At 49.5% G+C, this 12,101-nt stretch overlaps 1 protein-coding gene across 1 annotated transcript in view; it reads left to right on the plus strand.

The window, feature by feature from the left end:
- Positions 1–296: 296 nt before the first annotated feature.
- Positions 297–12,101, plus strand: part of SLC30A8 (solute carrier family 30 member 8) — a 173,462-nt gene continuing 161,657 nt past the window's right edge. Inside the window, exons 1-2 of the mRNA XM_069622138.1 lie at positions 297–564; positions 7,941–8,171. Coding sequence (XP_069478239.1) covers positions 297–564; positions 7,941–8,171 — 499 coding nt within the window. The remainder of the gene's footprint in view (positions 565–7,940; positions 8,172–12,101) is intronic.

The following is a 12,101-nucleotide window of genomic DNA, read 5'->3' on the forward strand; positions in this document are numbered from 1 at the left end:
CGGGGCTAGCTTAGACCACCATGTAACTTGCAGGGGTACTACACAATCACCTCCCAGACCTAACATTCAAAAGAAAAAGCCCTATGCAAATGGCACTTGTGCTCCCCGACACCCAAACACGGCCCTTCCCGCATCCCACGGATCCACAAAATATACCTAGGACCACCAGTGAACAGAAAACATTGGACCGCACAGATCCCAAAAACAAACCCTGTATGCCAAGCACTATGACAAACACTGCTCCATGCTCCCTCGAACTCAGAAACAAACAACTAGCTTCCTGCTACATCCAAATCATGAAGGACACAGCAAAAAACAATAAGCCGGGAAAGCCCAAATCTAAACTGCTGAACAATGAGCAAACATCTTCATTATCCAACATTAAGGGCACTCTCATCAATGCTAGATCCATCCTGGCACATGCGCTAGCCATAGCTGACCTCATCGCCACCCTAGACCTGAACTTCCTAGCAATCACAGAAACTTGGCTCCATGCAGCAGCCAGTCCCACCCTCTCCATTGCCATCCTCGAAGGATACACTATCTTTAGGAAAGATAGAACAGGTTACAAAGGAGGGGGAGTAGCGCTCATTGGAAAAACAAACCTCCAGATAAGAACAATCATCAGCCAAACTTCACATCAGGCTAACTGATCTCATTCAAACTCTCACTCTCAGCAACATCTACTCTCACTATAAACCTGATCTACAGACCGCCTGGCCCTCTGACATCCTTTGAGGAAGATATAGCAACCCTTCTCACCACTAACACCCAATCTCTATCAAAAATGATCATCATGGGTGACTTCAAACTAGGCCTAAATTACACTTCCGACTCCCAGGCTACTACCATCGCCAACACTATAGAAGCACAAGGATTTACCTTCAGAATCACAAGCCCCACACACAACAAAGGATGCACTCTAGATTGGTTAGCTGACTTGAATTGTCTTACCAACATCCTAGCCAACTCACCTTGCCCATGGTCAGACCATAACACCATTCAATTCAATATCAGTTTCTCAACGAAACCCAACATCCTACCGCAACCAACCTCAGCGGTGCTTGCAAGAAACCACAAGAACATTACACCTGACAACATGCGCCCCTTACTACTTCCAATCATTACTCACGCAAACACCACAACCAACCCCATCACTCTAGTAACGCTCTACAACCAAACATTACAAGATGCCTTTGACAAAGTGGCCCCCCTAGGCCTTTGCAAATCAAAGCCACTTGCCCATTCCAACACATGGTTTATGGAGAGCCCAAACAACCTTCGAACAGCCAAAAGATTAGCAGAGAGCACCGAGAAAATAAATCTCCATCAAAAATAAATGTCTCTTCAACTCCCTAGCATCAGAATACAAGACAGCCACCATCCACGCGAAGGGCAACACCTACAACACGAGAATCAAGAATGCCAACTCTGACACCAAAGAACTTTTCACCATACTAGGGGAACCCGAATGATATGATATGATTGGTTATTTATTACGCGCTTAATACCCATCGGGTTCTAAGCGCGGACCTGGGGATCGAACCTGTGGTGCTCTGTGTCACCTTGCTTCCAAGGCGAGCACATTGCCCCTGAGCTATCCTCCTGAGACAAACACACCCACCCCACCCCTGACCACAGTATCAAGGATCTTCCCTGGTGCACCAACATCCAAAATGCCTTATCTGGCAAAAGCACCTCACTTTACAATAAAATCAAAGCCAAATCATCAAAGTTTGTCCCAGTCAGCCTGACGCCTGACCTTCCCCCATCCCACAACAACTCTACCCCTAGATTCAAATTTACCCCAATCTCCACCGTTGAAATGCTCAGAATCATCAATGGACTAAAACCATCCAGATGCCAAGGAGACATTTGTCCAGTACCCATCATCAAAGAATGTGCTGAGAAAATTGCACTGTTTATCACAACCCTAATTAACAACTCCTTCAACTCTAGTAGCGTACCAGGAAACGTGATAGAAGCATGGGTGCTCCCTCTGCTAAAAAAAATCTATCCTAGACCCAGACATCCCTACTAACTACCTACCTATTGCCACAGTACCGTTTCTCTTGAAAAGCCTTGACAGAATCGCGTACCTACAAATTAAAAAATACTTTGAAACCCACAACCTCCTAGACCTCTGCCAATTAAGATTCCGCCCGGGCCACAGGACAAAAATGACCCTACTGGACCTCAAAATCCAAATGGATCAAATGAAGGACAAAGGCGACCTGGCAATCCTCCTCCTCCTAGACCTGTCCACTCCATTCAACCTAGTCAACCACAATATCCTGTGTCAACATCTGGAACATGCAGCCCACTTCTCAACTAGTGTAATAAAATGGATCAAATCTTTCCTGGCCCACCGAACCACAAGAGTTTTCTCATCCACTTAAACTTAAACTCAAACTTAGGTGGCCTCTGTACCTAATACGCTCTCACTGTTCTGAATTGTGGTAACCAGGGTTTTTCTTCCCCCGCAGGATTCTCAAACTTAGGCGGCCTCTGTACCTAATACGCTCTCACTGTTCTGAATTGTGGTAACCAGGGTTTTTCTTCCCCCGCAGGATTCTCAAACTTAGGTGGCCTCTGTACCTAATACGCACTCACTGTTCTGTAATGTGGTAAACTAGGGCTTGCCGCTCTCTTACTGCCTGCGTGCTCTTGTATCGTCTGTTTTCCTCCCCCACTCCCTCCTACTCCATGGTGCTCTCTATCTCGCCTATCTTATCTAACTGCTTCTCTATTGACTACCCTGCTCTCCTCACTAAATCTGGTAGGAAAAAGTTTAAAAAGGACATCCTGGTCTCCAACCCAGGCCTCCTTATCACTAACACCTACACTAGTGCCTGCTCCAAGGAAACTCTCACTGACATCCTCTTTTTCGTGCCTTCGCCTGACCTATGGACCCTTCATATGGTCTCTGTGCTCTCTCCTTTCTCCTCTTCTCCCATTAATGGTGGCACCCGTTGGGATGTCCTCTTGGCCTCCTTCCACTCCTCTAAGGCCATCATTAATGTCTACGCTAATGGGACCGTCTTGGTCCAAGGCCCTCAGGCCAGCCTTCACCTCTTTGATAGACGCTTCCCATGCCTCATGAACTTCCTTTCCTCTCCTGCTGTCCCCCCTCCTCTGTCCTCGGCTACCTTGCCTCTACCCTCCCTCCCTGCACCCTCTCTTGCTCCTTCTTCTACACCTCCACAGGGCGTACCTCTGATCTGTACCCCTCCCCGGAAGTCCTTCAAGGATGGCAACCTTCTCCACATTGCCACTCTTAACTCTCGCTCTGCAATCAAGCATTCTTCTGATATCTGTCACCTTCTTGAGGAACTGGACCTTGACGTCCTCGGTCTCACTGAGACATGGTTCACGGCCAGCTCTGTCACCAGCTTTGACACACTCCTACCTGACGGCTACAAGATCCTCTCCGTGCCCAGGTCCAACGTGCAGGGGGGGTGTAGCCCTTATCTTCCCTGAGTGGATTCCTGCCACTGTCACTCCTCTTTTGAATGCCTTGTCTGCCGTCTCTCTCTCTCTCTCTCCTAGCCATTCCCTTACCGTGGCTACTATCTATCGGCCACCTGGTCAAATCTCCTCCTTCCTCTCTGAGTGGGCTGACCTCTCCTCCTCACTCCTGTCCTCAACCACTCAACTCCTCTTTCTTGGTGACTTCAACATCCACTTGGATGTCTCCTGTCCCCCCACAGGACTCTTTTGTGACCTCTGCGACTCTCTCTCACTCTCTATTCTCCCGTCTGGGCCTACTCATTCTGCAGGGCACACTCTTGATGCTCTGATCTCTTCTGACCTTCGCCTCTCCGTCCCTCTCTCCACTTCTCTCTCCTGGAGTGATCACTTTCTCCTATCCTCCCACCTCACCCTCCCTACCCCACTGGCAAAGCCACCCTCAGCACTGCCACCCACCTTCTCGGTCATCCGGCCCATGAAGCGTGTGTCAGTTGAGGCTTTCACTGCCACCTTCGCACCCCCCCCCTTCGGCTGACTCCCACCCTGACACTGCCCTCTCCATGCTCCACTCTGCTATATCTGATACTCTTGATATCCTTGCTCCTGTCATGAGAATCCGCCTGAAGCCCAAAGCCAAATGTAACTCCTGGTATGACTCGGAGCTCGTCACCCTTAAACGCAAGTGCAGGGTGGCAGAGAGGAAATGGCGTGCTTCATGTTCATCCTCTGACAAACTGGCCTGCCACCTGCTCCAAAGGCAATACCGTCTCTCCGTTCTCTCCAAGAAGAGAGCCCTTATCCAAGCCCGCATCTCTGCGGCATCTAACAACTCGGCCAAAGTCTTTAAAATCTGCAAGGAGCTTGCCAACCCTGCTGCAGTCTCTACCTCTCCTGTCCCCTCTTAGGCCCTCTGCACTGCACTTGCCTCTCACTTCATCTCTAAAACTCAGGACATCCTGTCCTCACTCTCCTCCTATCACCTCCCTCCCTCTCTTCCTGGCTCTTCCTCTGGCCCTTCTACAGCCACCCCTCCTCCCTCCTTCTCTGCCTTTCCCCTTTTTTCTGCTCACGAGGTTTCCAGACAAGTCCGATCTATGAAAGTCTTGTCTAAACAGGTTCACCCCTGTTCCTCCAAAACTATCAAGGACCACATTGACTCCCTGGCTCCTGCCCTGGCTGACTTTTGCAACCACTCCTTCGCCTCTGGAGTCTTCCCATCCCCCCTTAAGCACTCCCTTGTGCACCCTCTTCTTAAGAAACCCTCTTCTGACCCCTCCTGCCCGGCTAACTATCGCCCAATCTCCATCACTCCCTTCCTGGGCAAGCTCCTGGAGAAACTGGCCATCTCCCAGCTTAACCTCCATGCTGAATCTGTTGGCAGTCTTCATGACCATCAATCTAGCTTCAGAGCTGCCAGAAGCACGGAAACTGCTCTCCTAAACATCCGTGAGGACCGACTCTTGAACCTTGACTCCAACACTCCGTGTGTTCTCATTCTGCTCGATCTCTCTTCTGCCTTTGACACTGTCAACCATGCCATCCTGCTCAACCGTCTCCGTGATAACCTGGGTATCACTGGTCAGGCACTGGCGTGGCTGACCTCTTTCCTCTCCAATCGACCCTCCCAGGTCCAACTGGGGTCCTTCCTCTCTGACATCTTTTTCTCCACCTGTGGTGTCCCCCAGGGATCAAATCTCTCCCCCTGGCTGTTCAACCAGTACCTGGCACTCCTTGCCCATCGCATCGCCGCTCACTGCCCCAACTTTCAGTGCTATGCGGACGATACCCAGTTCATTTTCAGGATACCCTCGGCCTCCTCCTCTCCTTCCCTCATCTCTGACTGTCTGTCTGCTATCCAGGAATGGTGTGCCGCCAATGACCTCTGCCTTAATGCCAGTAAGACTGAGATTCTACTCATCGGCACACCCACTCCCTCCTTCCCTGCAGCTCTCTGGCCGGCCTCTCTTGGCCCTCTTCCTGCTCCTACCTGCATGACAAAAAAACTTGGGTTATATTCAACTCCACACTCTCCTTCTCTCCTCATATATCTGACGTCTCTAAGAAGTCACACTACCAGCTGCACCTCCTCAGAGGTATTCTTCCCTTCCTCTCCTTCCCCCAGAATCTCACTGTCTCACGAGCCCTGGTCTCTCTAAGCTGGACTACTGAAACAGCCTCTATCTTAATCTGCCTGCCTCCACTCTCCACCCTCTGCAACTCATCCAGAACAGAACTGCGAGACTTGTCCTTGGCCTCAAGCCCAGGGACCGTATCTCTCCAGGACTGAAGTCTCTACATTGGCTCCCAGTGGCTGCAAGGATAAAGTTCAAAACCCTCTGCATTGTCCACAAGCCCTTCTGGGGCCTGGGGCCTAAATACCCTCCAACTCCCTCAGGGTCAGCCGCTTCTCGAAGCAACGAGCTGAGGGTAGATCTCTCTCCGCGGCAGGGGCCTCCCTCTGGAACAGCCTTCCTGCCTCCCTGAAACTTGAGGAGAACCATCTATGGCTCCGGAAGCACCTCAAAACCTTCCTCTTTGCTTCTGCTTTCTCTCTCCCTCTCCCCTGCTAATTCCTTGCTGAATCTGCACCGAATCTGCAACTGGGCCACTCTCGCCGACCTCGGTCCTGGGCCCAGCCACTCTCCACTTGCACTGCCTCCCTGGCAACCCCTGCACTGCGGGACTGTCTCTGTATCCCTACAGCCCCCGTTCCCAGCACTTGTCTGCACTTACCTTGCACTTGCCACCAGCTGGCCCTATTTATTTTATTCTACTTACCTTGTACTGCACTTCCCCCCTCCCCTCCCCTTGCACTTTCTCCCTTCCCCCTACCCCTGCACTTGCGCGATCTGAATGACACCTGGCCTAGTAGGATTGTTGTCTGTCTTCCCCTGTTCCCCCCTCCCTGCCTCGTCGCACCTTGAAACACTTGAAACTCTTGTGTATAGGCGCGTTACAAATGCCATATCAAATGCCATATCCACTGCAACAGCACAACCTGTCCCGGTCACATGTGGAGTACAAGGATCTTGTGTCTCCCTACTCTCTACAATGTGTTTACTAAGCCACTTGTTGACTTCCTTGACAAACTGGGCATCATGTACACTAACTTTGCTGACGACACCCTGCTACTCCTACCTATATCAGGCAACTTCGACACTGACACCAAACTCTTGAACAATATTTACCTCACGATCCAAGCTTGGATGGCACAACATGAGCTTTGTCTGGATGACGAGAAAACTGAAATACTCATTATCAGCAACCCCTAGATTAAACTCACTACAGAAAACCTACAAATCCTTCAATATCGATAGCAACATCATCAAAGTGGCCAATGAGGTAAAAACACTAGCAATATACCTGAACTAATCTCTCTCTCTTTTTAGACAAGTCAACACCATTACCTCATCGGCTGCCTACATGGCCAAACTGATCACAGCTAGCAGACCCTTCCTCACGACAGACAACTGCATCACACTAGCCAGACCACTTATCCTTTCAAGAATTGACTACTGCAACTCTCTATTTTCAGGCTCAATCTCCAGAAAAATCAGAAAGCTGCAAATAACTCAAAATAACACAATCAGATCTGCCCTTAACATCCCCAAAAAGCATCACATCTGCACAGCCAGGTGCAACCTCTACTAGTTACCAGGACGTGACCGCATTAAATTCAAAGTCCTCTCACTAACACACAAATGCTTGTCCAATTGTGCCCCAGCCTACCTCGCCAACCAAATCACTAGAGCCCAGACTTACAGACTGACCCGATCGGCATACTCACACCTTCTTACCAGATTCAATCTGCTGGAGGCTGCAGCTTCCCAGTAATCGCGACCAAACAGTGGAACTCTATGCCACTAATTCTTAGAGCAGACATGCCGTTCTGGTAGTTCTGCAAAGGTCTCAAAATGTAGCTCTTTGGCCCAAGACAGCTAAAAGCACCACTAATGCCCACAAGTGCAAACCTGCCACCACTGCGACCAGGGCACACACTACACTATATTCAAGTAAGACAACTGCATAGTCAAACCGTATATACAATCAATCAATGTACCTGCTCTATGACAACCTGTATGTAACCAGCCAATGTATCCGCTCCATTACAACCTGTATGTAACCTAACACTCATGCACGCTCTGTGGTATGACTGCAACCTTATGGCCACAGCAAAAGGAACCTGTAATCAGATTCTTAAGTTAAGTGCCCAGATGCCTGAGGACTTGGTGCTCAATACAAGTGCACAAATAAATAAATACATTATTATGGGCAGAAAGGACTTAGGAATTAGCCTCTTAGTGCACTTAAACTTTTTTAGTACACAGAGATTTACAATTCTTCTTATGCTGGATAACATATGACAACAAATAAAGTTTGTTGACAATAAGAACTAATATTATTTTTTATATAATGCATTCCATTAATATGTACGGATTACTAATGTAAACCTGTTTTTCGTGTTAAAGAATTATTCCTTCTCATTTTAATTCCTCGTTTGAACATTAGCAGTGAATCTCAAGAGAAAGGACTGGATAAGGAAACGATCAATGAAGAAACGCTGCAGTCCATTGGTGCATTTCACTGCCATAGCAACACCAAAGCCCATGATGCCAGGCAGAAAGAACAGAGCTTAGCCAAGAGGAAGCTCTACATAGCCACAGCAATTTGTCTGGCTTTCCTCATTGGTGAACTTGTAGGTGAGTTGTCTTTCTTTGAACGTCGATGAACCTGTAAAGTTTAGTTAAGAAAAAGTACAATGTTGCTAGTACAGAGGTCGTTGTCCAGATCACCAACAAACATGCTGTGATCAGAATTAAATGCTAAGGAAATGGGTTTCTAACAATGCATATGTCTTAATTTAGTTATTGGTTCTAATTCGATGGATTTAACACAAACACATTGGGCCTCATCACGAGTTGGGCGGTAGGGCCGGCGCTATTAGCGCCGGCGCTATTAGCCCTACCGCCAAAACCCCCTGCACTATTAGCGCCGGATCACGGGTTTGGCGGAACGGTTAGTGATCATTCCCCATTGGGCCCATTTGGGAATTCCTCATTCCCCTTTGGGCCCAATGGGGAAAATTTGTGCTATTACCGCTGGCGGATTTCCCGCCGGCGGTATTAGCACCGAAAATCGTCAAATTTCCCCCCAGCTCAGAGCTAGGGGGAAATCCGCAAAGGCCATGATCTGGCGGACCCTTAAATGCGGCGGCAATAGTGCTACCACCTCATTTAAGGGTTACCGCCTGACTCGTGATGAGGCCCATTGTGTGGTGTGGTGTGTTGGATATTGTATTTTAGATCCTTGTTTGATTGATTGATTGTTTATTTATAATGCGCTTATACACAAGTGTTTCCAAGCACAACCATGCATGGGAGGGGAAGACATAGGGAACACAAGAAAAACGATCTTACTAGGCAAGGTACATTTAGATTATGAAGGTGAACAGAAACAGGAAGCGCGTGGGGGGGCAACAGGGACCAAGTGCACCCAGTCCTGGGTTATGTGCAAGGAGATACCAATCTCATGGGTCGTAACCAAAGTGCAGCAGTGCTGCAGCAAGTGCAAGGCCCGGGGGCAAGTGCAGGAGACTGGTGAGGCGGCTTGGGACCTGTGAGGCTCTGAAGGCGCACCATGCAGCCAGTTGGCGAGACTGAGCAGAAGTAGAGGAGAGAGAGCAATAGAGCAGAAAGAGGTGGTTAGCATGGGAGGGGGAGAGAGCAGGAGGAGGCGAAGAGGAAAGTCTTGAGGAGTTTCCGGAGCTTAAGGAGATCCGCCTCAAGACGGAGAGAGGCAGGGAGGCTGTTCCAGAGGGAGGCCCCTTCAGTGGATAAAGATCTCCCCCCAAGTCTCTGCTTGGAGAAGTGGCTTACCTGCAGAGAGTTAGAGGAAGACGAGCGGAGGGCTCGGGAAGGTGAGTATTTAGGAAGAGAGTGTTGCAGATAGATTGGGTCCAGTCCCCAGAAAGCCTTGTGGACAATGTAAAGGGTCTTGAACTTAATCCTTACAGCCACAGGGAGCCAGTGAAGGGATTTCAGTGCCAGAGAGATACGGTCCATGGGCTTGAGGCCAAGGATAAGTCTTGCAGTTCTGTTCTGGATGAGTTGAAGGGGACAGAGTGTAAGAGAGGGCAGGTTGATAAAGAGACTGTTGCAGCAGTCCAGCCTAGAGAGGACCAAGGCACTGGAGATAGTGAGCCTCTGGGGGAAGGTGAGAAAAGGTAGAATTCCTCTGAGCAGGTGCAGTTGGTAGTGTGAGATGTCTGTGGTGTGAGATGAGAAGGATGGAGTGGAGTCGAAGATGACCCCAGATGTTTTGCCTCATTGGTAGGTGGAGGTGCAGGGCCAAGGGAGGCCAGCCAGAGAGAAAGAGAGAAGGTGGAGCAGGGGTCCCATTGAGGACAATCTCTGTTTTACTGCCATTGAGGCAGAAGTCGTTTTGGAACACACCACAACTGAATTTCAGACAGACAGTCAGGTATGAGTGAGGAAGAGGAAGAGGCTGAGGGTAGCCTGAAGGAGAGCTGCGTGTCATCACATAACACTGAAAGCTGTAGGTGAAGGTGGCTATCATATGGGCGATGGGGGCCATGTACCCGTTGAAAACCGAGGGAATAGGTTAGATCCCTGGGGGACACTACACATAGAGAGAGTGATAGGTGAGAGGAAGAACCCCAATTCCACCTCCAATGGACGGTCCAAGAAAAGGAGGTCAGCCGCACCAGGGCCTGATCAGTGATGCCCAGGGTATCATGGAGATGTGCGATCAGGATGTTGTGGTTCACTGTATCGAAGGCAGAGGAGAGGTCGAGTAGAATGAGGACAGAGGGAGAGTTAGAATCAAGGTTTGAGAGCAGATCTTCACGGGTGTTCAGAAGAGCAGTTTCCGTGCCTCTGGATGCTCTAAAGCCAGACTGGTGGTCATGGAAGCAACCAACCGATTCATTCAGTGGGTAGGGTAAGCTGAGAAATAGCCAACTTCTCCAGGAGTTTGCCCAGGAAAGGAGTGATAGAGAATGGACGATAGTTTAATGAAATGCAAGGGTCAGCAGAATGTTTTTTGAGGAGAGGCTGCACAAGGGGAGTGCATAAGAGCAGTGGGGAAAACTGCAGTGGCGAAGGAGAGGTTGCAGAGGTTGGCCAAGGCTTGGGTGAGAGAGTCAAGGTTGTCCTCGATGGCTTTGGAAGGACAGGGGTCCACCTGTTTGGAGGAGGCTTTCATAGACCGGACTTGTCTAGTGACCTCCTCAGGTTTGACAAGGGAGAGAGAAGAGAGAAGAAGGGCAGTGGTGGGGGTGACCAAGGGCGGTACAAGAGATGTTGGCGCATGAGGTGGTGAGGAAGATAGAGGATAGGATGTCTTGTGTTTTTTAGGTGAAGTGTGCAGCCAGGGCAGAGCAAAGGGCCTGCGTGGGTGCGATGGTGGGAGAGGCTGCAGTAGGGTTGGCTAGTTCCTTGCAGACTTTAAAAAGTTATTGGATGCCACAGAGAGATGCAGGCTTGATAAAAACTCTTTTTTTGGAGTGCATGCAGAGTCTATACTTTTTTTTTTAAGGAGGCAGCAGGCCAGTTTGTCAGAGGGTTCGCCCGAGGAATCCCTTTTCCATTCGGCTCTCCTGCACTTGCATTTAAGGGCAGCCAGTTCGGAGTTGTGCCAAGAGTTGCACTTTTTGGAAGGCTTCAGTCGTACCCTCATGACAGTGGCAAGAATATCAAGAGTGTTGCGAATGGAACGATTAAAGTCAGAGAGGGCTGTGTCAGGGTGGGAGTCAGCTGCAGGAGTAGAAGGAGCAGAGTATGTAGAGGCAGATGCAGCTACTGACACTCTATTCATGGGTCAGATGACCGTGTAGATGGGAGTCAGTGTCAGGTTTACCAATGCAAGAGGAGAAGAGAGCTTCAAGTGGAAAGAGAGGAGAGAGTGATCAGTCCAGGAGAGAGAAGTAGCGATAGGGATAGATAGAGGAATGTCAGTTGAGATGAGAGCATCCGAGGTGTGGCCAGTGGAGTGCATTGGGCCAGAGGGTAAGATGGAAAGAGGGAGAGAGAGTTGCAAAGATTGTGGAAAGGTCCTGAGGAATCAGGTGAGTCAAGATGGATGTTGAGATCACCCAGTAGGAGGAGTAGAGAAGATGAGGAAAGGAGAGAGGAGGCCAGGTCAGCCCCTTCCAAAAGGAAGAAAGAGGGTTGTCCAGGTGGCCCACAGAAGGTGGCCAGCAGGAGTAAAGAGCTAGGAGAGAGGGAGATCTTGCAGACCGGGAACTCAAAGGATGAATAGGTCTGAGTGGGAATGACAGACACAGTGATCCACTCAGGAAAGATCATTGCTATTCCCCCAGCAAATATGTTTGGTCTAGGCAGAGAGAGTATCTTGTAGCCTTCTGGGGAAGCGTGTCAAAACTTGTGACAGAGCTATCCTTCAACCATGTTTCAGTGAGGGCAAGAACATCAAGATCCAGAAGTTCAAGGAGGTTGCAGATGTCAGAGGAGTGTTTGACAGCTGAGTGAGTGTTAAGCATGGTGATGTGGAACAGATTGTCATCTGTGAAAGATTTATGGGGGAGCAGGGGACAGTGATCCTCCCCATAAGTGGCAAGAGTGCCTGAGGGACAGAGGTGGAAGGGGGAG

Source organism: Ambystoma mexicanum, chromosome 5q (assembly GCF_040938575.1).
Source record: "Ambystoma mexicanum isolate Mex_15411 chromosome 5q, UKY_AmexF1_1, whole genome shotgun sequence".
NCBI classification, from domain to species: domain Eukaryota; kingdom Metazoa; phylum Chordata; class Amphibia; order Caudata; family Ambystomatidae; genus Ambystoma; species Ambystoma mexicanum.